The 26962-nt window shown below is 40.8% G+C and overlaps 1 protein-coding gene across 1 annotated transcript in view; it reads right to left on the reverse strand.

The window, feature by feature from the left end:
• TRPM5 (transient receptor potential cation channel subfamily M member 5) overlaps positions 1-24045 on the reverse strand; it is a 39767-nt gene extending 15722 nt beyond the window's left edge. Inside the window, exons 1-14 of the mRNA XM_009935287.2 lie at positions 23929-24045; positions 22775-22955; positions 21066-21232; positions 17585-17765; positions 14472-14536; positions 12418-12609; positions 11012-11114; positions 10465-10583; positions 9475-9825; positions 6918-7049; positions 5626-5749; positions 3453-3598; positions 2576-2688; positions 1096-1191 (exon numbers count right to left, since the gene is read on the reverse strand). Coding sequence (XP_009933589.2) covers positions 1096-1191; positions 2576-2688; positions 3453-3598; positions 5626-5749; positions 6918-7049; positions 9475-9825; positions 10465-10583; positions 11012-11114; positions 12418-12609; positions 14472-14536; positions 17585-17765; positions 21066-21232; positions 22775-22955; positions 23929-24045 — 2087 coding nt within the window. The remainder of the gene's footprint in view (positions 1-1095; positions 1192-2575; positions 2689-3452; positions 3599-5625; positions 5750-6917; positions 7050-9474; positions 9826-10464; positions 10584-11011; positions 11115-12417; positions 12610-14471; positions 14537-17584; positions 17766-21065; positions 21233-22774; positions 22956-23928) is intronic.
• Between the last annotated feature and the right edge of the window lie 2917 nt (positions 24046-26962).

Below are 26962 nucleotides of genomic sequence, written 5' to 3' on the forward strand. Positions count from 1 at the left end.
AAGATAATAGCAATTGGAATGCACAATGTAATGACCAAACCGCTCTTCACTCGGGATATGGAAGTGCTTTATGACATTGCTTACAAATAGCTCCCAAGAGGCAGATGCTTTTACACCTATTTTATAGGTTAGGGAGGGAGAGAGAAGAACTAATGATTTTCTCCAATATACCGGCAGTTAAATGCCAGAGGTAAAAATAGAACCTAATAACTCTGGCTTGGTCCAGCACTTTGTAGTGAGGATGATGCTTCCTCGCTACAATTGTTCACATATTTCTGAAATTCTCTTTAAAACATTGAAAAGCACATGCTTAATACAAGTGGCTATTTAGCATGATTTAGCCATTAAGAGGACTTTGTGCTATTCAAAAGTCTTTCTATCCTGACTTAGGTCCTTGTGGCCTCCCAGGTTTTGGTGATGAGTGTGTGGCTGAGGTATAGGTTGGGATTCAGAAGTTCTGAATCACAGATCTATGAAGGACTATGAGCAACAGACAAAACCTTTGTGCTCAGTTACCCATTTCTGTAACGCTCGCTCTAACTCATAAGTTTGTTGTACTTCAGGTTCCTCAGGGCCCGTCTTTTAAAATATAAATGAAAAGCAGTAGTATGGTGGGAAGCTGACGATATAAAATTTCCAGGTACTGATGTTTGCAAGTACTTCTGTTGCTGCCTTTGTGGGAAAGTATGTAGTAATGCACTTAAATAATGTAAAGTTTTGCTGAGAACCTTCTTTCTGCTCAGCTCAATAATCTGCTAGGGGCTTAGTTCCTAAATCCCATGTATATCAACCATCACGAGCTGAAGGGAATCTAAGGAAACGCTCTCTGATGGCCCAGGTATTAAGCAGATTCCTTGTTCTGTAGGAGTTACCTACTTAGAACGAGTAAAGTTGTGTCTCCTTAAAACAGTGATATATCCCTGTTTATTTTCTGTATTCCTTTTAGAGAGCAACAACAGCAGTAATCCAAGGGCACAGCACTTTCTGGGGAGTAATGACTTCCTTAGATCATTAGCTGGTCACTAATCCACAAGAAGTGTCCTGTTCTTTGATTGTTGTCACAAAAGTTATATTAACTAATGGTTTGAAACTTACCTATCTTCTTCCTTGGAAAACAACAGAGTCCTCTCTGTATCTAAACTGTCCAGCTCTCTAAATGGCTCTGGCTCATTTTTTGATTGTTTTTCCTCACTGTAAGGAAATAAACTCATTAGCTGAAAGATGATGGTTAGCAATTTTTCAGTACTAAATTGGCATTCATACAGAACTGCTAGCATGTACCTATCTTGGACTTGCTCCACTGAGAAGCTGTCAAATAATGTGTAATCCTTACCTCTGCAAATTCTGTTTATTTGTAAGGAGAAGGCCGGAGTTGCCCACAAGAATCAGAGAAGTGATGATTGGCATGCTTCACAAAAATGGAGCAGGATGCTCAGTTTCCTCAAACTACTTAGGATTTGAGCAGAAATAAACCCCTCAGTCAATCCTAGAAGATAATACCCCAATGCTCTGTTCCTGATTACTCTTAGTAGCAATTAAGAGAGTAAATGCCAGAAGCAGTAGTCAACTCTTGTATTTCCAGGAAAGGAGGTAAAAAATGTCCTCACAGAACAAATTTGGAAAGGCTTACTTTGATTAAGGATCATCATTTAAACCTTTCCATGAAAACTTTGCCAAAAATCCACATGAAATTACTTGAATTTATGAATCTGGCAGCCACTGTGACAAGAAGGTCATCTTTCGTGATACTAGCAGAAGGAAAGTCCTAAGTCAGCAGTGCCAAACAAGTTTTCTACTTGCTTTTTAAGTAGTTTAACAGTCAAGAAACATATGTTACGTAATAGCATGTCATTCCATAATGCCAATTCTAATGATTTGCATATGATTCTCACAATGTTAGGACGTTTTCTTAAAGTTTCAGTTCCTGGATTCTTAGAACATCCTGAGCATCTTGGTTGCTTTTTTCTTTTCTTTTTGTTTTTTTTAAGAAAGCCTAAGGTTCTAGCCATCTTCACTGTGACAAAAAGCTGAAAACTATGAACTCCAAAGCTATGCCTGCAGAAGACTAATAAAGAGAGCTCATAAGACATTGAATTTGAAAGTCTTAATTGATTTCATGTCAGTCCTGTGTTTTTTAAGCTTGATTTATGGCTGTCAAGGCTTGTGACTGATAATACTGCTTTATGATGGCTGTTTTTCAAGGTAAGATACTGAGGCATCTCCAAATCTAGAAATAGAAGGTGCTGTACCTGGAGATATTCTACACATTACTGTGTAGCATCTGGAGCTGACAGAATTCCAACAGGCTTTTCTGTGGACTTTGCCAAATAGAAGCTATCTATGTGAAACTGTGGCATTGATCTTTTAAGTATCATAATAGGCACTAGCACAGGACGCACAAATAGCTCACTCCCATAGAAAACTGATTTGGTTAATGGTGCAGTCCTTCTGTTGACACTCCGGGGTGATATTACTGTTTTTATCACTTAGGTGAGAAATTTTGAGTCTGGATAATTTTTGTGGCTTATTTTTCATCCCTTACTTATCTCTTTCAACCAAATAGTTATGTTTGTACCTGAATGCTATTAAATTTGTGTAGATTAGGAAGGGACACCAGAATCCACAGATTAACTTCAGGATCTGTGTGCTTGTAGACATGTCTCCCCACCATATTTTTGTCAAGAAGGCCTGCAAGTCAAGAAAAAAAGAGATGGCTTTAGCATCATAAAAACATACCTGCAGATGAAGACGACCTCTATTCTGTGGCTCCTAAGACAGTGAATGCTCTGAAAACCTAAAGAGCAGGCACAGCTTCAGAGCAAATAGGAGCTCTGTGCATGCTTCTGCAGATGTTGTTGAGTGTGCAGAGAGTTATGAAGAGGACAGTGGAAAGAACAACAAGTTAAGTGGAATTAAGCAACATCTGTAGTACTGAGAAAGTGTGAGTCGGGCACTGGGAGCTATAACCACCATCACTCTTAATTTAGCTGTGTGTATATGGAGAAAAGTCGGGTTGTGAGGGCAAAGCTGAATAGTAATTCAATTTAACTTTTATCAGTGAGCTCTTCCTTGAAACTGAACAAGGAGTTACCTTGCATCTTGGAGCAGCTTCATTATGCCTCAGGCAAATTTAAAGTGCTTTCCTGATGCTTCTCTGTGAGCAAGGAACAGTTAAAAGCATAGGATGGAATAAGGTCTAAACCTTCTCCTCAGTGCACTGGCTTATGGGCTGACTGGATGGGAGGGTGGGGAAACGGGAAACTGTGTTGCTTTGTCAAGCATGTGGTATAACGTCCTCTTTGTATGGTGCTACGGAGAGGGAAGAGTCCCATCTTTGGAGAATGTACATTTCATGGGGTTGTTTAGTTGGTGCACTATCCTTTTCTGTGTCCAACATCATGCTGAAAGGCCCTGGGGGTAGAGGTGGTGAGGGGACGGTCTGTAAAACTTACCTGGACACCGTCATGTGCAAAGAAAGACTTTGCATCTGCTTCTGTAGCCAGCTGAAGGCAGGTGGTTTTGCTCCAGTACTGATTTTTCCTCACCAACAGCATAAACGCTCTCTCCTCACTGTTGTGATAACATTCACTGAACAGTTCTGCCAAATGAAGGAAATGGACAAACAGATCTTGTAATTTGAAAGGAAAAATAAGAGATGAACATCAGGTAAGAGTGATGTGTGCAGGGCGCAGCACAGTGGCAGCAAAGCCTGAGCACTGCTGGATGCTCCTTGCTGCACTAGTGAGTTCTGTAAGGCTGAAGTAGTTGGAAAGAGCCAGAGAAAGTTAAGAGGAGGTGGGAGGGAGAAAGGAGTGATGCTGGACACAAGAATAACTTGCTATGGCTTTATGCAGGTGTGTACATGTGTTTGGGCAGAAGGCAGATGAAATAGATTTGCCTTGGTGAAAGAAAAAAATCACTGTAATTTTGAAATTCCCACTATTTGCAGAAAGGTATGGACTAAATCTCTCAGTACCTCTCTCGTCTCTTTCTGTCTGCACGTTCCCTTCTCAGCCTGGGGCTTCTGACAGTTTTGGGTTTTTTTTTTCTGTTGTTTGAGGAGAAATTTTTCTTTCTCAGTCATCCGACAGACAGAATAAGAATCTTCTTTATACATGTCAGTATTTCTTATAGTCCCTCATCTGTAGCTGCCTCACGTGGAACTTTAGGCAGTATCAAGCAAAACTGTATGTCTTGGGTGATCCTCTTACACTCTGAAGGATGAGTTGCCAAGCTGCCCTCACTCTCCCCAATAGCCTAAACAAAAGGAGCAGCTCAGCTTTGGCTTGTAGCCAACAAATCCTTGGGTTTAAGACATAGCTATTTGACATAAAATAATATTAGACTTGGTAGACTGTTGTGGTATAATTCTGTTTCCAGAGAAGCTGGTCCTGGAGCTCAGAAACTAGGACAAATGGTCCAAAAAGTCAAGGTTTTCTTGAAAGAAGACAAGATCTGACTTCCTGTGTCTGTTTCATTCTGCTGATTCACTTGATTATCTCAGTACCTTTCCTAGGCCAGCCTACACCTTGTTGTTACACTGTGAGAGATGGGGAAAGGATCAAGTTCACTTAAAATAAGCTGATATACAGAATTCTTTTGCAGTTGATGTGGTATTTATCATTCTGAAAGAATGTTTGCTCCATTTCATATTGACAGTGCCATCCAGGCCAGAAATGAAAATTGAGGATCTGATCTAATACTTACCAAAGCCAAGGAGCAGACTTCTGTGTATTGGATTAGACCCTGTAATTCCATGACTGAATTACTGGAGCCCTGTGATTATAAAAGGACCTGACTTTTATTTATTGTAAATAATCATGGCCCTGTGAGAATAAGGGAAAATGGGATCTGTGTATAAATAATGTAACAATGTCTGCATGAGCCTTCAGCTGCTTGATGTACTAGCTCCAAGGGGAGAGAAAGATCTTCTGCGTTTCCACGTGTGGTGTACTTGAAAGCCCTCTGTTCACAGCAGCCCTACTGCCTTCAGGTACGGATTGGACTGAAGTCATATCAGCAGAGATCTGTCTTTAAATAAGGCAAAAGGGAGAAGGCTTGGCATTCCGGCACTGCAGATGCCTGAATTCTTTCTGCTGTGGGGAGGGGTGGCTTATCTGCTGCATAGCCAGTCTGAACCTCACTCGCAGTTTTGCAGTGCAGTTGGCCCTCTTCTGGGTGAGGTAATCTCGAATTATTTTTAGCAGCAAAGACAAACGTTAGAATTTGTTCCTCTAGTGGCCCTTACAGAGCAAGCTTGAGACTGCAGGAAAACCAGGCTGCTGTGAGCCTGGAAGTGTTTTGGTTATTTTATCTCGCCCATCGCTGTAACGCACCTTGTACTAGGATCAGTCACTTAAAATACCAACATGCAGCAGGAAAGTAATTTCTTCCATGCATCCCAGGGGCCAGTCTTGGAACACTTATTTTTCCAAAATGGTTTGTTTTTAAGTCCTCCTTCTGTGGTATTTGAATGTTTGGGACCGCTTGTGCTGCAAGGCTGTTAAATTTTTCATGACAGTTGACCTTTTACAACTGAAAGAGTATTTTTTTTTCACTTGCTTGCCTTCCAATGGCAGTCACTTCTTAAATTTTTGATGCTGTTAAAAAGGTGCCGTTACTTACCAACAGCAAGCTGCTCATACTTGGCCTCTTTCATTATACGTGCTACTTCAGTCTCCGTCTCCAGGCGGGACATCTCTTTAAGGATCTTGCAGGCTGCCAGAGCTGAAGCTACACCCTCCTGACCCTGTAGAATTGAAAGGGGCGTTGCTGTTACCATGCACTGCAGGGCATTTCTGAACTGGGGAGATTGCAATAAGCAACACATCTAACGGGGGGGGGGGGGGGAATTCATGCATGCCTCCCCTTTGAAGAATCTTCCCTCAAATACAGACTTGGAAGTCCAAAATGTCAATCAAAATGACAGTTTTGGTGATATTTGAGAACTGAAAAATGCATATTGATAGTTTTTCTGCCTTTATAATGCAGGAGACTTCTGGGTTTGATTGACCTTAGAGGGGCTTGATTTGGGGTAGCAGTCAAAGACTGAAAGCAGAGGAATGCATTATGGAGACAGAGCAAAACAGTCCCACAGCACCAAGCTACCTCGAACGTGGCTGTGCTGAGACCCTGCATAAGGTCTCCTGGGGAAGGAGGGAGCACAGCTGGCAGAGGCACGAGAGTGGCACGCAGCAGAGGAACGTGGCTGCTGGTAATCGGGCTCCACAAAGAGCAGGCCGGGCAAGGCGCAGGTGTGTCTGCGCGCACCCGCACACACGCTGACTGGCTGAGGAGCGGTGCCGCAGCTTGTCCCTCCGTGCCAGATGCAGCCGCCTGGAAGCTCGAGGATGGAGCCTGGCAGCTGTGGCCGGCTCGGCCCGGGGAGGGAAGCTGTGGCACTGCGCTCCAGATGCACGAGACAGGGCCTCGGTTGTGGAGGACTGTAGAACAGGCGCCAGTTACACCAGCATGGAGCTCAGCCTTTGAGAGTGTGATGCTGCCATTCCCTACGCATACGGCACGTAAGCTGAAGGCGCTCGATCGCACCGTCTGCCCTCCCGATCGCACTAGAACCCAAACAATTGGCCTGTTGTAGAGGGAACAAAACCTGAGACTGAGAGCGGCGTGTCACCAGCAGCAAGGAAGAGGAGGGCCAACTCTGCGGCTGAAGCTGATGAGCCATGCTTCAGGCTGTGCCGATTTATGCCTGCTGCGGCTCTGCCCTCCCTCTCCGTCAGGCCCTCTGGACCCCGCCGGCATGAGCCATGCGGCGACGAAAGGCCCTGTAAATGCCACATCTCGTATTTTAGAAGCAAGCCTATCTGACATCGGAGCTGCAAGGCTGAGCTAACAACATCTCCTATACTTGAAATATGCCAATATTTCACCTGAAGCTGCTACAGCTCAAAGCTTACCATAGCCCAGAAATAGTTTGCCATCTTGTGCCGGTTTTGAAGTACTGCCCATACAAACAAATCCCTCCAAGGATTTTTGCTTTTCTGGTTCATATCCAAGGGCCCAGGTGATTGCTTTGTACTCGTTCTGTCCTGAAATATGGTTAGTAGAAGTTAAAGCCTGCTTTGCAGTCTCATTCCATGCAAATGACATCATCTAAGCTGCTCTTGGCCTTGCCCGCTACTTCACGTTCTTTTGATTTTTCTTTTCTGTAGCACTGAGAGGTAATTAGTTCATTCTGTACTGACTCAAAGGACCCTTCTGTCCCCGATATCACTCAATATGTGTGAGAATGTTCTGGATGAAATCGTGACTCTATTGAAGTCGATGGTAAAGCCCTCATTGACTTTATAAAGGCCAGGATTTCACCACTGGTGTGTAATATCATACAAGACAAACCTGTGATTAACTGATCTGAGCTTTCCTTCAGTTGTATTGGATTCTGCTCGACTGCTACAGAGGACATGGTTTCAGAGAAAAGGGAACAAAAGGTGTTTTATTTCAACAGAAATAAATCTTGCCAAGGCCCTGTACAGGACAAGAATAGAGTACGTCAATGCCCTCTTTTTAGTCTTTCCTTTGAGAAACCTCTCCCTCCCATGGGGAGTATTTTAAGTAGAACATGGCTTATTCCTTTATCATTTGATAAAAAACTCTCCAGAGGAAGTATGGCAACTTAGGTCAAGTTGTGAGTTTTAAGTATATTTTAAAACTGCCTTTATATCTGTTGTATTAATTAGAAGCAACCACAGTGGATTTTTTTTAATAAAACAAGTTTTTGTGAGGATATATTTTTTAATCACTTAAACTATGGGATAATTTATTTTAATGGCACTTTTTGGTGATGTTGCTGTGTGGTTTGTTTTTTTTTTTTTTCTTCGGTTTGTAGTGAGCTATTTAATCAACGAATTGCATTCAAAACCTTGCAGGAGACAGATATCCCCAAAGTCTCCTCAGTCTTTGTAATCACTAGTTCCTAGCTTGAAACGAGACATGCAATTTAGCAGCAGTGACACTGGTATCTCGGTGCAGTGATGCTCTTTCTGTTGCCAGTGATAATGGGATTGAGCAGCCACTGGGGCAGCTATGGGAAGAAGTTTTTAAAGGAGAAAAGCTGGTAGGCAGCGTGATCTGGTACCTGAATTGGGCCTTATTTACAGCACTTGGCTGTAGCTCACTTCCTGCCAAATCCCACAAAGGTAAGTGAGATTTCGGGGGCAAATTTTTATTTCTGCGAAATTTGTAAGTCTGGAGTCTGCTTAATGACTTCAAAGGTATTGCCCCAAATTGTCTGTCCTTGTGAACAAAGAAATCCTGACTAGATTCAAACTTAGCTTTTCATACTACTAATGAATTTAGTTAGGCTTTGTCAAAGCAAACGTGATTGAAGATCTTGAGTGAGATTTTTTTTTTGTTTTTAAAATTATTGTCTTAGTTTAAATGCAGATGAAACTAGAACTTGGCAAATATCAAAAGGTTTAATTGTTTCCTTTGTCTAAAACTCTGATCTTAATGAAATTTCTCTATACTTCTCTGTTTTGAAATCACGCGTCCAAACTTATTTCCAATGCTCTTGCAAGAACTTTGGTACTTAGGAGTTTCAATGTTAACTACACTGTCAAAGTGCAAAAATGATGATATAGACATTCCACAGTGGTACCCATCCCGTATTATCCTTGTCATATGTTGGCCAGGGTGCTTGCCTGGGCCACTTCACACAACCGCTCTTACTTCTTGCTGTATGTTATGTCGCTCAGTAACAAGACTATTATGATCTAAAGGCAAATATTGTGCACTGCACATTCTTGAATATTCAGTCTACTCCTACACAGTATAAATCTACTCCTACACAGTATAAATCTGGGAGAAGTTTTATGTACATAGATTACTGTTTTTGGATGTGGGATTGAAAATGACCATCACCTGATTGTCTTTCCCCTAGAAACTATCGTCTTTCAAGTACTTCTGCCTGAAGTTCTGTATGAGAAATGCAGACTGCTATTTTTATGTCTGATTACTCCTTAATAAACCTAAAGCTGTCTCCTCATATTCCCCATATATCTTTCATTGAATCTGTCCTTACACATGTGAGGCTAATAAGATCAAGCTGTTTTCCATGTGCAAGGTGCTAGAATGAGGAATGGTCTGTGGAAGTTGGGTTAAAAGACTGTGAGATACAGGTGCCTCTGCAGATCCTGAAACAGAGGCCACATCTTAGCTTCTTATACCTGAAGGTACAGTAAAACCTTGCATAAAACCCCACATGCAGAGGGGGAGAAAGAAGAATCACAACTGGTCTATCTTAGAAACTCCTTTTTCTTTTTAATTTTGAAATTAAACAGATCAAACCATTTTAGTTGGAATAATAGTGAGCTGAAAAAAGGAATGAGACACTGAAGTGACTGTTTCTCTTATCTTCCTTCTTCCCTGCCCCACCCCCAAAGGCTAGACCTAGTTAAAATTTTTCAGATTCTAAACTGGAGGGGAGCAGGACTATGACGGAAAGCTGTAACTCACAGATTTCTTCTTGCCTCCATGTCTGAGGTCTTCATAGAAACCTTTGCATGCATCATGGAGAAAATCCTTGAGAACTCTAGAGACCTCACTGAGAGTGAAGAGTGGACAAATCTCCTTCTGCTCCTTATGCTGTTGACCAGTGAGCCCTGCCAAGGTCAGCTTGCTTTCTTCATGTTTCTTCAGTAGAAGTTCATAGAGGAGACATTTCTGAGAAATGGAACAGTAGAGTCTCTGCAGACGACTATATGTCAGGAATTCAGATATGTTAGCCCCATTGTCGATAAACAATTTTACAAATTCTGGTTTGTCATTGACCAGAGCATCCATCATCACTTCCTCCAGGTCACAGGACTAGATTGATGAAAGGGGGAAAAAAAACAAAAGAAGTTTTTGGGGGTGATCATGGGCGGATGAGGGAGGAAGCAAGATTTAACACGAGGACATGCGCATTTTGTCTTCCATCAGGTCAGCAGTGGGTACAATGAGAAAGAGAGGTAGAACTCTTCATTTCTCTGTGACAAAATGTCTATGTAAGCATGAGTATTAAAACACGAACACAAACAGCATGCTGTAGGAGTTGTGGTGATGTTAGGTACCCACTGCACTGGGTATTTGTACAGCAGCTGGAAACAGGGACATTCTTCCTGCCATCTTGTATTAGTAATATCTGCATGCTTTTTCTTTGTAAGCTCAGGTTTGCTTGCTTCAAAGGTCTGTACAGAAGGGGAGGGGGAAGTGAGGGGGGAGATTCTTGCCTCCAAAGAGCTCAAGAAAGAGACCCTGACCACTGAATTATTCCTCTGCCTTTAGCTATTATCGTATAGGGGACCACAAGGACAAACAGCCTAAGGAAGCATACTACCGCTGCCCAATCTTTTAGTGGAGAATGCAGGTAGTGTTAAAAACTGAAGCCTTCTATCAGGATGTTTGAGTGTTCTGTACACATTGGCTTACACACTGATTGTCTTGTAAGGCAATAAAACCTGGTACCTTCCACTCCACGTCACCATTGAATATTTCACTTTTAGCTATGTCCACTCTATTCCAGGCCACTGCGAGCTTCAGTTCATCCAGATATTCCTGAGCCTCCTGACTGTGACTTTTACAGGCTGACAGAAACAAGAAATGCAAGTGAACTCTGTACTTTACACTTGTTATGTTTAATTTACTATAGTATTGGTAATTTGATTAGCAATACAAGCTCTGCTTCAGCTATCACAGATCTGTGGGTTGCTTAACCATGAACACTTCACAGCATTTTTTTTCCTAACTTAAGAAATTAATTTTTGCTAGCAGTTAAAATAGTACTATACAATAGCATGAGATTAAAAAGCAAACACTATTTTAAAGCAAGGTTACAAGAGCTATGGTAACTACCACTGTTAATTTGTCAATCAGCAAGCAGAACTCTGCATCAGAAATGAAATCTGATATAGCAGGCAACTGAAATTGCTCTGGACAAGAATGAAATATGTTTATGGCATAGACAAATTCAAATAAGACAAGTATGATATTGTGCTTTGTTTATTGTTCTTACCTTTTACCAAAGCTTTTAAAATGACTGTGTCTAGTTCTTCTGAACCATCTTGCTCAAAGTTGTGCAGAGTGAGAAGATGTTGGTGTGAAATAATGTTCTGAATCTATTGAGAGTTGAAACAAAGATCACTTTACCCGTTGTCCTACTGCTATATATTAATGCCTAAGAGCCCAGTGGAGATCACCCATACAGTATTTCCCAAAGAACTTACATTCTGATTGTAAAGATGAGGTTTGGCAAGAAGACAAACATAATCAGTTTCCCATATATAAGTCCTAAGGCAAGAAGGGAGTTAGTGCCTTTTCCAGAATCACCTAGCAGGATAGGAGGAACAGAACCAGAGCAGTGCTTTAATTAAAAGATCCTTCCTTAACTCACATTCTTATTTGACTCATCATCATGCTATGGCCAGCGTACTGCTAGCTTTGTTTTACCTTTTCCTGCTTTGACATTTAAGTTTTGTTCTCAGGGTTGTTCATTTAAAAGCATAGTCTCTAAATCTTCTTTGAGTAAAAGTAATCAAATATTTGATATATACAGTACTCTTTTTCTTTCTGCTTCTCTATTTATTGAGTTTTCTTTCTTGCTGTACAGCGGCACTGAGATTTTGTGAGCATCTGGCAATATTGCTTCTAGATGCCCTTCCATCCCCCTTTGTTAGTGATCTGGCAAAGTTTTTCCTAACAGAATTAATATGTGGAACTTCTAAAGCTAAGTGTTACAGCAGGGACTGCAAAGAGAAAGTAGTGAGTCAGGTCAAGCGGACTTAGTTTATCTCAGGCACACGGTGCCCTTCAATCTTCACATAAAGACAATGCCACAGTGTTTTTTTGTTTCTTAAACACTTTTGCGTAGTGATTTAAGTCCAGCAAGCATGCCTCAAGACAAAGAGTAAGGAAAATCTGTGAATCTGTTTTGTCTTTCTTTTTTAGGAACACATATAACTGGCGATAGATAGGATCATTTCTAAACACCCGTCATTATTTTTAATTTATTCATGCTTATCCACAGTTAGGTTTCCATTTAACAGCTGTAGATCATGAATTAGGTCTCTTCTGTCACAGCTGCACAAGCTCCACAGCTGTGGAATGTAAATAATGCTTCATGTCCTCCAGAAGGACTGTGGGGTTCCCGGGTCCTGGCTGTTACTTGAGGAAATAATTGAGGAAGGACAGAGCCCCAAGTGTTCAGCTGAATCACTAGGACAAAGTAGCTTGTATGATCAACTGAGCACTTGATTTTAATGTTAGAGAGGTATTCTATGGCACTAGTGTCAGAGCACTGGAGTACCCAAAGCTTCTGGGCAGCTTCTTCTCAAACCTGTACTGAATGGACTACTAAAGCTAGAAATGGTAGGAGAGAGCTTGTGAACACAGTGTGTGTAATTGTTGAACACATGAGCTCACTGTTGCTGTCCATTGGAGAATGTCCTTCCACAAGAAGCTTTCTGCAGGGAATTTCTCCTTGAATTGCTTTTCAACAGCTTCTGGCATGATAAGCTGTGGGTCATTCATGAATGCAGCTAAGATGTCGGCTGTACCTCCAGACCCTGCTAAGATAAGCCAGGGAGCAGAATTTTCCAAACCGCTGCAGATTCTCTGTAGTTTAAAAAGCACATTTTTAGAATTCATATATGGAAATAAAATGTTATTCAAAAGAATGATTTCTTGCAAACTAGGGATAAATATGTACTTAAACTAGATTCAGTATCTTCTGAGCTGTTAGGATTTTTCTGATTCTGCAGCCGATTGTCCATGTATAGGCCCCTGACTATACTTCTCTTCATGACACATCTGCTGAGTACCTACGCAACCTGATTTGGACAAACAATCCATGAAACATCTTTGTCCCTGATGGTTGTGTGTCCGTCCCCACAGTTAGTGTTTCAGCACAGTCAAGTGCAAGAGGAGCACTATACAGAAATTCTCAGCAGGCTCTTCTGCTACTTAACCTGGTGATACATTCTGAAAATCGGGCATTTGCGTGTGGGAATACAACATCTGGCCACAGGAAAAAGCCACTGAAGCATAGCAATTACAAGAGCTAAAGGCTGATAATTCTATTACTTGTGCAATTAGAATGAGTCAGGCAGGCTGTTGAGAGAGGAAAGTAAAGGCCATGGCATCGTAATTGCAATAATGACTATTTGCTGCCAGTCTGTTTCTTGCTCTGGAGTTATGCAAGAAGCTAATGAGACTCGAAGAATCTAACTACTGATTTGTTTGTTGCATAGGAGGATTTTATTAGTTTGGTTTGGGTTTGTTTGGGTTTTTTAACAACTGTTGTAGGCCTTGGTGTGTATTATCCAATCTGTATTTAAGAAATTGATATTCTAAAAATGTGCAATCGGTTATCCATTCCCAGCACATGTAGATTTAGGGCAGCTCTAGCCAATCACCTGTGGTCTGCATGTCACTTTGTTCTCTAAAACTTTGAAAAGAGGATTTATACGTAGTGATATGTGGTGTTTTTCAACACCCAGATATAGAAAACACTGCTATATTTAGCTTCTAGAAGAAAAGCTCAAGAGGTGACATAATCCTAATTTAAACAGAGAGATTTCTAATACCAGCCTGTGTTTTAGTCCAGCTGACAAAGATATTACAAGATACAGGGACTGGAAACTGAAACTAGAAAACATCAGCAGAAATGAATCTTTATTCTGAGAGTGGTTATCAGTTTGTGTAGCAAAGTCTCATCACTTGGAAACTTTAAATTATGGTTAAATGTCTCTCTAAAGGTACTGTAGAGTATTCCTTTTCACCTGAGAGTATTATAAAAACAACACCATGTGGACATCTAGGCCGCTACAAAGCAGCGAAATAAAATACCAGTGAAAGTAAAATAGAAATCAAAGAGTATCTCCTAGTTCTGTAAGTTGTACAGGTTCTGTAAGTTGTAGAATGACTCAGGAAAAGTTAAAACTTCAACAAAGCATCAGAAGATATGAGACTGTTAGCAGACAACTCTTATCTTCTGTCCTGCAATGTATTTTTGCTCAGTGGAACTTGGACACTATACTTTTAAATGGCATATCTAGCAAACCTGGTCTTGTACTTTCTCTGAGCTCTGTGACAGAGACAGTTGTCTCGCTGTTGCTGGACAGCACTGAATGATTGATCTTTTTTTGTATGTGATCTCAAGTAATAGTACAGTATTTCTATTTCGCTAGATTTGGAGCTGGCTTCTGTGGGTTTGTTTTGGATTCCTTCTTGCCACTGTACAAGCTGGCAGTGGAAGCTTTAATGATCAGCTGGCGCCTATTCAAGAGGAAATATTTCTCCCAAACAAATGCTGGCAAATTTAATATTAACCGAATTCTGTTCTTAATGGTGTATAGATATGAATTTTGACTTTATGTAAAGTGTCAATATGTGTGCTTGTCATCCAGCCAAATTTTCTATTAATTACTTAGCATCAGTTAATTTATTTTTTTCTAAAGCCGCAAACAGCTGCTTACCTCAAGTGTGCCTGGTCCTCCATTTACCAGTAAGCAAAGCACAGGGATCTCAATGCTACCCGTTCCTGTGAAATAAATCGTTTAACTTTTAAAAAGTGAACAGCTTTCACAAATCTATTGTGTTTCTGCCAACCCTTTGAAAATACATCTCCTGTTATATGCTGTTTTGGTACCTACCAGAATGTGACCCTTCAGAATACAGGCAATTGCAGAAGCAAGCGGCAAAGGAAGGGAATGATGCTGTGACCTAGCAGATAGGGTCCTAGTGTAAGATTCAGAATGAAGGCACCTTTGCCTTGCATGTACTGCATGATCCCTGGCAAGCAGTCCAGTCTGTTCTCACCTCAGTACACCTCATCTGCAAAGTACAGATATTGGCACTTCTGTATGTCATGGCACTGTTGTCTTGAAGTTGTTTATTTAGAATAGAATCATAGAATCATTAAGGGTGGAAAAGACCTCTAAGGTGATCAAGTCCATCCGTGAATGCATCACCACCATGCCTGCTAAACCACGTCCTGAAGTGCCACATCTACACGTTTTTTGAACACCTCCAGAGATGGTGACTCCGCCACTTCCCTGGGCAGCCTGTCCCAATGCCTGACCACTCTTTCAGTAAAGAATTTTTCCCTAGTATCCAATCTAAACCTCCCCTGATGCAACTTGAGGCCATTGCCTCTCGTCCTATCACTAGTTACTTGGGAGAAGAGACCAACACCTGCCTCACTACAATCTCCTTTTAGGTAGTTGTAGAGAGTGATGAGGCGTCCCCTCAGCCTCCTCTTCTCCAGACTAAACAACCCCAGTTCCCTCAGCCACCTCTCATAAGACTTGTGCTCTAGATGCTTCACCAGCTTCCTTGCTCTTACTCTGGACACGCTCCAGCACTTCAGTGTCCTTCTTGTAGTGAGGGGCCCAAAACTGAACACAGTACTCCAGGTGCGGCCTCACTAGTGCCGAGTACAGGGGCACGATCACCTCCCTGCTCCTGCTGGCCACACTATTCCTGATATAAGCCAGATACTGTTGGTCTTCCTGGCCACTTGTGCACACTTCTATTTACTGCAAAGTGATCAGGTAGTGGAGTAATGTTGCTGCGTTAGGGTGCAAGACAAGATTGTTAGGTTTTCAGAGAGGCAGCTACCATTATTTATATTAAAATACAGTTAGATGTGAAAAGCTGTCAGTTTGTCCCAGGTGCAATGCATGTGCCTAGCAAGTGCAGGAAGCTGTGGTGGGATCCAGGAGAAAAGCCTGATAAAAGGAAGACTTAAGAGTACCAAGAGGCTGGCTATGTAGACCAGCTAGGGTGAGATAAGTCAGATATGAGTTGATAGAAACCATATACTCTTTGTTACTCTGCTTAAACAGCTTAAAATTTCATTTAGCACAGTCTAATGTGGTGATTATTAATAACAATGTTACACATTTAAAAGAAATGCTAATGAAATATTTAACTTGTGTCATGGCAGCAGGGGGAGAAACGATGTAGGTATCCCTGTTCTTAGCCATTCTTCCAAAGGGGCCCACTTATTTCTATACTGTTTATACCATAAACACTGAATGCTGCAATCCAAAGGTGACCATAGATTGTCCTAAAAAAGCTCCCCCAGAACCGTAGCATCATGAGATGAATGCTGCTTTTAGTTGGAAGATAAAAGGCATTTGGTTCAAACAAATTTTTTAATGTTTCCTTTTGTAGGTCTCCCAGAGCAGTGTACATATCACCACTTACTACTTGTTGGATCTGTTACGGAGTGACCACAGAGATATGGTAGAACTGTAGCCAGGACATGATCGGCAAGTAAGGTGATATTGTAGTTTGAAGAGTGACCTCTGTGACTATGGGCTCCTCTAGATATGTTTATGGCTTCAAATATTCTTCATTTACCATAGATTTAGATACAATTTAGCTGGGGGGTGGGGTGAGGTGGGAGGAATTCTGACTTTATGCTGCCAAAGTGGGAAGTCCTTAATTGCAAAGGATATTCAGCACATCAAAAATTTCCTCTGAATGACTTCTAGGTGTTTTTTTTTTTAAGTAAGGAAATTCTGCATGACCTTATTAGAGTTTTACTTCAGTAAAGTCACATAGGTTTGCTCAGCTTGAATACAAATGAGTTTAAATGAACAACATTGGTTTTGTTTATAGAAGATACCACTGAATTCAGTATGTTCCAGTAAAGTATTTGTCAAATGAATCAGCATTTTTTGACAGAAATTTGTTCCACTGAGATTTGTTCAGTCAGAGTTGGTTTGCAAGCACAAAGAGGCTACTTTCCAACTCTCATCACTGCAACCTCAGCCTACCATTACAGTCCACCTGTGGTCTTTCCTATCTGAGTCACCAGATAAGCGTTCTTCGTGTGCGTTCATGTTCTCGGGTACATCTGTGCAACCACACCATGGTCTATGTAATTGAATACTCCATTGATACCTGCAACTGCAAATGAGTGAGCTCTCCCTTCTGTTTCAGCTGTGCTAGCACTGGAGGTACTACAGAAACAAAGCAAAGGTAAAAGTAATTGTATTAGCACTACAACTGAATTCTTTCCACAAATAGTAGTTGGAGGCCTGCCCAATACTCAGTTCTCATTATAAACAAAGGTCACATAGATTTAGATGGCCATTAGATGCTATGTTGTTTACCCAGGATAAGATTTTATGCTGAAATAAATATGGCTTAAAATATTTCAGAGAGCTTTGGCACAAGTCTTTTCTTCCAGTGTGGAAGCAATTCAAGACCCTGTGTGTGAGAGGAGATAAAAGTGTACAACAATGAACATCCATCTCTTAGAGGCACTTAAAGCTGGATTTATTTTCCATTTGTTGTGTTTTAAGGCAATTTGAGCTATGCTGTGAAGATCAGCTTTGAGCTATGTTTAAGGAGACGCAATAAAAGTCAGGATTTTTGGCTCAGAGCAACTTTCTCAACTTCAGAAGTCATCTTAGTTTTGCCTCTTACATAATGACAAATGTGTTTATTTCATCTGGCCTGTGTAGGTGATCATCCAGTTTGAGAACTGGACTTGCCTTTGATAAGGCCAGGGTCCCAGAAGTATCACTGTAATGTCAGTATTATTCAAGTTAACTTGCCTCTATAGTGTACTTACCACCATATCCAGTACGCTGTTCTGAAATATGCTTTTCCAATGCGAGACGTAGCTTAGTGGTTCCATCTGGCTCATCTGGTGTTATGTGATCCACCAAAATAAAATGGGTATGGTTGTGGTCCAGGGAATACAGTGGGCCTTGGATATTATCATCTGATTGGTAGTGTACAAGGCTTTCATTCTAGAGAGAGGAGGAGAGATGTTAGTGTTCTCTACAGAGCACAGTCCATGGTTTTTATGTCCTTCATCTCCATTTTTCTGTTGTCTGTGCCATGACTTAGCACACCACCCTTGAGAAACTTGAATAGACTCTTTGAAAAAGGGTAGAGAAGGAGAAAGTGTTTCTTCTGAAAGGTGCCAGATTTGACATGACTGAAAGCTGAAGTCCCTGAAGCTTCCCTCCTGGGCTCTGCAAAATACAGTGACATCAGTAATCATCTCTGGAATGTAGGCATTCATTCGGAGGTTTTGGAAACGTTTCTTGGACAAATGGAAAGGGGTCATGAGACCCTATAATTGTGGGTGGAGCCGTAATATCTCGGAGGGCTAAAGTTTCAGCCGGTATAAATTGGGGCAAACCTATTGATTTCAGTAGTGTTTTGTCCATGTTTAGCCCAGTAGACAAGTATGTCCATATCAATTTAAATGCAGCTTTACTTAATTGGCAGGGTTATATGAGGTCTAATGGTTATTTTCAGTTCGGAAATTGCATTCTAAAAGAGTGAGTGGCAGGCAGACTTTAGAAAGGGCAATCTCATTTTCTTTTATTGTGGGTGAGGGATGTTATATCTTGAAATTATTTATTAATGAATCTTTGCATAAAATCACTGTCTGGGTACAACAGAACCCCTGTTATAGTCTTATGTTCTAAGGATTGTGCTACATATGGTCTTCCATACACACATTTTTTCGAGCTCCCCTTACTTGCTTAATGAATCTTTCTTTCCCACTGTTGCACATCCACATTGATATATCATTCCTACTTGCAAGCCAGGCTATAAATGCCTGGTTATTCTTCTTTTTCATCTTCATGATCACTGTCCTGTTGCAAGTAAGCCAGATTAAAACAAGTGCATTTCCTTCTATCGCGCCTCTTTTCCAACTCCTGCAGTCTTTGAGTTGATGAACAAAGTTCAAACTGTCAGCTTGGCTATTGTGTCTGCGTATTGCATTTTCCTCCCACTGGTTTTGTGGTCGCGGATGGGTGTTAAAGCCTTCTTAGATATAGCAGTGTAACTATGCAAGTAGCCTAGTTGTCACTAAGGCATGGTAGAGAGATTTATGTTCTGGTTCTTAAGAGCCAGATCTTATGTAGAGTCTTTCTTAATCTCAGCTTTTTGGCAGCATCTGCTAGGAAGAGCAGGTGCCCAGTTGAATCCTGGGGGAAGTCCAACCCAGGGTTTATCCAGGTTCTTCTCCACAGCCAAGGCTAAGGCTGGTGTTGGAGAAACAGTGAACATACCACTAGGAGCTTACAGCAGCACTACTAATGCATAAAAACATGAAGTAACCCGGAGGACAAGCTCCTTCATGCTGTGGGTAGAAGAGTTGAGCACACTGCATAGCATGCCCCAAAGTGGCTTTCTGAAATTATGTTGCATACAGTCAAACCGGAGAAGAGAAATCTCCTTCAAAGCAAGGTGAAAAAGGCTATAATCAGGCTTGTTCCTATGGCTTCCACGAAAAAAGCAGTACATTTGCATGTCCTTTACAAACAGAAAGTGCCACAAGTTTCTCCTACCTCCTTCTCTCTGCCTCTCATTTGTTAGAGAAAGCTTCTTGACACAACTAACTTGCCTTCAAAATTTGTTTTGACAGAGGGTGTGCCTATATTCTGCTGCCATGTAACACTAAGCCTGCTTGCCAAAGATCTGGCCTTTGATTGGGACCTGGAGGCACAACAACCAATTGAAAAAGGCCCTCTAGGATTTTCCTATTCATTCTCTGAAAATGTGAAAGTGATCTTTCAGTGCTGTTTAAAGCATACTATTAACACAGAAGAGATGGGAGGGGTCCGCTGATTTCAGGGCTTGTTTTTTCTTTGCTAGTGTGGATTGTTAGCTCTGTTTTATACAACAAGCTGTTCGTATCAGTGCCAAGTATAAAGAGGACTGGGTTTACATCAACGTCCCTGTCTATGGTTCCTTTGTCTTAAAGTTACCAGCTAAAATCCAGAATGTCTTTGGGTGGAAGCAGTGCCAGAAGTCATAGGGTCAGGAACAGTCTACATGAAGTATTCCTTGACAAAGAGTTTGGGCTTTAGTTAAGCAGGAAAATATCTAATGCAATAAAAAAAGACCAGTGCACTTGTTTTGTAGCTGTTGGTTAAGAAAGATCCAGATGCATTTTGATCACTTAGCCTGAGAGGGAGATAAAATAGTTAGTTTGCACTTGCCAAAGCAACTTTCCTGAACAAAATTCACAAACACAATGAACCGAATCCTTTCCTCTGAGGTCCGTTTGGACCAGTTCAGCCACATAAATAGGTTTAAGCTTTCCAGCTGGAGAGTCCCACCTGGTAGAGCGCACAGGTAGCTGTCCTGAGCAAAAACGATGGAAAAAGGGGAAGCCCAATGGCAATAAATTGCTGACATGGTCTGGCAGTCTTGCAGCTGCTGGCTGGTACTTGCTAGCCTATCTGAGAGAAGAACTTGGTGCGAGTTCAAAGGGCTGTGTTTGTCAATTGTTTCTTAGCTTCTGCAGGGAAGTAAAATAGCACAGAGGAACTGCCACTCATTGTCGTTACACACCTACTTTATTGTTATAATATTTTGCTTAGAACAGACAATAAATACAGTGAGAAGAAGGTCATGCCAAATTTTTTTTCCTCCACCTCCAGCATCAACTTGTCTTGACATTTTCGGCAACTGTTATGTTGGATGAGGTTTTTTAATTTCTTTGGGGTTTCTTTTGCATGAACTTTGATTGCTTTGACCTGAATTGTGAAGTCCCTAGAGCTCGCAATAACTGGATGAAATCCTGCATGGCTAGCATTTTTGGCCTGGTGTATTGAGAAGTTTTTGCATATTAGACACCAATTCAATGACTACTTAAGAAAATTTGGTCTTGAAATATTTATGGCTTGTGTTCCATTATACAAAATATACTTTTTACACTATTTATGAAATAGCTCGAAGTAAGTGCTTCTGCAGTAAGTGGACGGGGGTGGGGGGTGGAAATTAAAGGTACCTTACGTTGCATGATTTTTTCCTGACGTTCATCCTTACTCTGGGCACTGAGCTAATGTCTGTTGCTGTCACCTGCTGGAGGTTTGCAGAATTGCTCCCAAGTCCGCTGAGTGTGCACGGCCCAGAATCGTTGGAGTCTAACAACTCTTCCTGCTCTTTATTTCAGTTTTCTGCCAAAACGCACTTTAAAGCCCTCTAGATCAATGTTGTTCCACCTACTACTTCAAAATCTTGTAAAGGTCCAGCTTATTTCCGAACAATCCTGTCTTCCAAGTAGAGTAAGTGAAAAATACCTTTGTGCTGTCCAGAATTTCTCTGTGCTGGATTTTTTGGAGTGAAGTTATTCCTATGGCAATCACTCTTGCTTTGGATGAAGTACTGGCCAGTGCATGGTCTCGAACAGCTTGCACTAAGTGTCTTGTTATTCCCACACGTAAAGCACTGGTAAAAATCCAGGCACCTGGAATTATTTTTTTAAAATAGTTAGATAATTTCTTTATAATTGAACATGTTTGTGTGTCAAGTAACATTAGTGGCAGTACTGGATTTAACATTTTCTTAGACGGATAATCTGTAGACAGGTCTTGATGGAGTGTAACTTTTAGAATTATAATACGTACAAAGTATGTAAGTCTTTAATAAGGAAAACATGCCCAAGCAAACATGCTTCACATATCATGTGATGCAATGCTGCCATTTTTACTCTGATGTCAATACGCCCATCAAGAATGCTGTGTCCAGTCTAGAGTTACTTACTAAGTATGAGCAGAAACATCGCTATACCAAGCAGGTCTGATTGTTGCACGAGGAAGATCAAAGCGGTGGGGTGGAGGAAGTTGTTGGCTTGAACTGAGGACTAAACAGACCTGTGCAATCACCTGGTAGCAGAAGGCAATTAGGCATAACCTGCTTAATCTGGTGGTCTCTTTCTCTCGTTCTTGTGTGTGTTGGAGAGGGAATTCTTCAGGAGAGTAGGATTTACAGCAGTGTTGTGGTGACAAATAATTTAGAGAACTCTAAGTAAACAGACGACCAAACCTTCTTGAATATGTAACATAATGGAACTGGAGATCTTGGTGCTGTCCAGTCTTAAGTATGGAAGGCAGCTAGAAATGGAGAATATCTGTGTGGTATAAAAGTACCAAAAATAGCTTTGGTACATGACTGTTTCATTACAAGAAGCAAAACTATTACAGTCTTGTCTGAACTAGTGAAGATAAACCAAGAGCTTGCTGTGAAATGCTTATAGATGTTTTCACTGTGTTTTGCAGGTATTTTCACAAAGCTATGGGGTGAAAAAAAGTCATCTTAAATGAAAGCCACTTCTATGCATTTTCCCAGACATTGATTTGTTTGGTTTTGTTTTTAAATGCTTTTCACTACTCTTGTCGTTCATGTGAACAGCCAGGGAGAAAGTGAGCTGGCTTATTTTCTGCTATATGTTAGACATTTGTGTTACACATTACCAAGATCTTGTTGTTTCATCTTGAGTCTCATTGTTGGCTGCTTTATTAACAAAGTCTGTTCAACTCATAGATTTGAAGAAAACAATCTTTGAAAAGTAAAAACTCTTGTAATGTGATTTTGACTGGTAGATAGAAAGATTCTTATTTTTGACCAAAATTCACTCTTGTTGAAATCAAATTGCCTTGCTCTCTTAATAATTATTTTGCTATGGTTCCAAAGAGGGATGATGTATTTGGTCCCATCTCATGCTATCTTTCTAGTGTCATCTCTGAGGGAATAACCTCGGGTAATTTTACACTTCAGGAATGGTTGCATAGAGTAGCTTGGTTTGAATAACTTATTTTTGCTATTTCTAGTACAATAACTTTCATTTTTAAAGCTATTTAAATACAGGTTGTAGGTTGCATTCAGCAAAGCTTTGAGCTTCCAGAAATAATCATGTGAGCAGGCCCACTGACATTAAAAGATCACTGGATGCTAGGTGTGAGAATCCAGTAGGAATATAAATTCCTTCTTTAAGGTCTAAAGCACTAACCTGTGCTGTGAGCTGCCTTTGTAAGTCCTTTCTTTAAGGTGTCCCGTAGCCAAGGCTTCATGTGGAAATTTTCTTCTTCCCCCACTAAAGAGACAACCAAATTGGGAGCAGGTAGCTTCCATTTATTGAGCATAACTTCAAATATAATTCCAGGATGAATGGTACATGGCACCTTAATAAACTTCAACAAACAAAAAAAAACACTGAATAACAACGGGACAGTAGGATATATTAGAGCTATTATTCATGGTGAATGCAGAGGGAAATTTATCATCAACTTGGTTATTTAAGAAAAATTTATTTGAGCAAGACCTGACAGAGAACTAAATACCAGGATTAATTTAGCAGACTTCTGTATAATTGTCATCTCACTAATTGGGTCAGTTCAGTGGGCTAATTCTGTGTTGCGGACTGACATGTTGCTCACTCCTTTAATGCTGCTATTCCTCTTGAACTGCCTTCAGTTCACAGCAGGCAGCAAAGCCAACAAATTTCTTAGGCATTTCCTGTTTCTGCACCAGCTGAAATATTTACCTGACTTCATGTCTGTTTTTCAAGAACATGTTACATGAGTCTATCGCTGCTTCTTCTGTATATATTTTGGCTTTGCACTTAAGACTTATGATGAAACAAAATCTTAAGGCAGATTTCTGACCCTAGGAGTTCTTCTGCTCTAGCACTAATGTATGCAAGGGACAAGTGAGGGGGTGGGTCTGTCCGTGTACATCCTTTTCTGCATATTAGCAGAACAGAGAGAGAGCGCTTTAAGGAGAGTCTTGAAAAGGCTTAAAAGTGTGTTTAAAATGCTGAAATCCGTAGTGATTAGTGTTTGGCAGAAAGAGTTTAAAACAGGGAAATGATGCAAAATGAAAGAAGCTGGGCACGTGATTTTTTTTTTTTCTTTAAGGGAAAAGGTGGTCAACTGTACTTGTAGCATGTCAGTGCAAGTCAGGTGATTGATTTCTGTATATTAATAGGCCTTATTTTAAATTGCATTCATGTTCAGAAAGGTATGGTCCCTCCTTTGAGTAGAATGTGATGCCTTGCACTTGGCACGTTGACCCTCATTATTACAGTCTGTACGTTTACTGCCAAGGAGTAACAGCTGAACAAAAGCAGTAGTGTTAAAGGCTTAAAACTCCTCAGTGCTGTACCTTTCCACATTTCTTCCCAGAAGCTGTGAAGACTATTTCTCCTGTACAGTATGGCAGTTCTCTTTTGAAAGCTTCGCCTTTGTCACTGCTGCAGAGCTTGGTTTCCATTTCCTCCATTGAATTTGTAAAGTGATCACCAGCAGACCAAGGTGTTCACTGAGATGACAGAAAAGTGGAAAATGAGAAGCTGTTTAAATTGGTGAGGCCATAAAATCCATTAATTTACCTCTAGCTGAGTTTTTAGTCAAATATTTTACTTTTACTATTATGCTTATAAGGTTCAGCTGAAGGTGGTGTTTGTACCAGATGTTGGACGTTATATACAAGAGGAGGCAGATTCCACACCAAAACTATGTAACTTAAATTACAAAAACGCGTGAAGGAGGAAGGTGCTCTTGACTCTCATTTAGCAGACCGAAAGCTGAGTTGCTAGGTGCAAGATCCTGCAGTCTGTCCAAAGTCACGTGAGGTGTCTCAGAGCCCAAAGGCAACCCTAATTCTACAAGAGAGAGGGAGGATCCTCAGCCATGAACGACTGCAAGCAAGAGCAGAGCTGTGTCAGTGAGTGTCTGAGTCATGGTTTCTTGATGTCGTTATGAATCACGCTGCTATGACTTTGATTAGCCAACATGAACACTAAATAACTGATGACATTATACTCGTCTGAAGATACTTTAGGAGAGAGGTGTTTACTCTCTGTTTGCTGTAGAAATAGGCTATTTATTCACAAGCCAAAGTATTTAAGGCCAGGCTGGACTCGACAAGAACATACAGTTCAAAAAGGCAGGTGGTTTTCTGTATATGTGGCTACAGGAATGATGGCGAGTATTCTGTCCTAGAGAAAAGGCCAGATAAAAAGAGTTGTTCTTCTGCATTACATGAGGCACTGAAAAGGTCTGCTTGCTTCTCCTACATTCCAGTTTGAACTGATATAATTATGACTGGAAGAATACAGATTTCAACTTGTATGCCTTATTTTGTTTGTTTTCAAAACAAAAGCAATGAAATAGCTTCTCTCCCTTCTGCTTCCATCTGCATATTCAAATGCGTATTCAGTCTTTTAAAAAAAATCCTTGTGATAGTAAGCCAGCAATGGTAATCAGCGCTGCATTAGCCTTTATTTCCTAGTCCAAGAGATTTACTGTGGATTTAAAGTGGGTCAAACTAGCAAGTCTCTTGTGGTCTATTAGGAAGCTCCAGTAGAGGGAGCAAGCCCTCCAGCTGTTCCCTTGTGCTGGGAAGTCTCTTGGGAGACTGCATCCTGGCTGCTTCACCACTGCTGCCTCTCTATTTTCTTCTTTTATATTTGCTGGAAAACCTTGTTTGGAGTTGCCTTTTCTTCTGATCTACCTCTGAAAAGTGGTTATGGACCCTCTCATGATTTGTTTCCCCTACAGCTATTCCACATCTCTGTATCCACCCCCCAAACTTGTGTCAGAGATCATTGCTTTAAAGATGCCGTTCTTATTCTTCTCCCTGCATGCATGCTTGTCGCTTCTGGAGAGAATGAAGTGTTTATTCTGAACACTAGGATATCAGACCAGTTCAGTTAAGAGTCTGACCTAAAAGAACTTCTTTTGATTATCAATAATGGCAGTCACAGCAAAGTTCACCTTTTTGTTTGAGCCTACTTTTCCACTGGAGATGCAGCATTATCTCCTAAGAGCATAAAAGACAGTATTCTGGGGAAAAAGTAGTTAATACAGAGTCATGATAACACATTTCAAGTATTCTAAAGTACAGAAATCACTTCCTGGAACCTGCTGACAGAATAAAGGATTTGATTACAAAAAAAGTATTCAAGATTGAATTCACAGGGTACATTTAGTCACCATTCATCACCGTCCTTGAATGGTACACATTTATTTGTATCTACACACAAGCAATGAACTTGGAATAGATAGTAATTTACAGAGTAATCTGACGGTTAATTTGGCCTCATAAATGTCCCCCAAGTGGTTCATTTAAAGTCTACTTCTAGATTCTAGCTTGAATCCTGTGGTTATCTGTGACTTCTCTTTTGGAATAAAGACACTGAGCTGCTGAGATTAATAAGGAATATTCTTGCATTTGGATAATTAATTTTTTCCAGAAATAGCACATTGTTTGATTTTCAGTTCAGGAATTCTGATTGTTAATGGTATTAAACAACAGTGAACGAGACAAAAATAGACGCAGAAGCTTTGTTCACAAACTTTTATAAGATGGGAAATGAAGAAAGGCAGCTGGTAACTGGCACTGCACAGGGCACTACTTTTTTCCTTTTTTTTTTTTTTTAATCGAGCACTTCTCTGAACCATGAATTGGAGACTGGGAGCTTATTCTAGGGAAGTAGTACTGCATCTTTCCATCCTGTTGTTATACCACTTCTTCAGCATCCCTGCAGACCGCTGTCTGTGATGGGCTACAGAGCTAAATGGAATTTGTTATGATGATCTACAGCTGTTCTTATGTTCATATTCCAAGCCAGGAAGTCTTCCAATATCAAGAGCAGAATCAATACAGAAAAATGGTACTGACAGAAAGGCAAACAAGTCCAAAAACGATGCAGGATTCTGAGTGGTAACCATGCAAGGAGTACACTATATTGTAGCCCTATATGGAGCTGGGAATCTGCACTAGATGAGATCCTGGACTGTTATCGAGTGATATTTCCTAAATTTCTGCATGCAGCTTTCAGGAGCTTTTACAGACAAAGCCAATGAGCAATGCCAAGTAGCTTGCCTTTTTGGGGGTGTTTTCTGTTGTGGTTTTTGATTGGTTGGGGTGCTTTTGTTTTGAATGAGATTTGACAGTTCGACAGTCTTTCTTGCTTTATCTTCTACCTGTTGTTTGACTTCCAAGGAATAAATACTGTGACTTTCAGTATGATTGCAGTAATGTACAGGTGCAAATGTTCCACGTCAGTGCAGTATTCTACCCAATGGTGCTAACGGAGCAAGGAAACATTGCTTTGGTATTTAAAGGAGTAGGGAAGAAGATTTTAAAGACTGCTCTATAGATACTATACAAGTGGAAAAAACAAAACGAGGAG

The sequence above is a fragment of the Opisthocomus hoazin genome, chromosome 7, assembly GCF_030867145.1.
Source record: "Opisthocomus hoazin isolate bOpiHoa1 chromosome 7, bOpiHoa1.hap1, whole genome shotgun sequence".
Lineage (NCBI taxonomy): Eukaryota > Metazoa > Chordata > Aves > Opisthocomiformes > Opisthocomidae > Opisthocomus > Opisthocomus hoazin.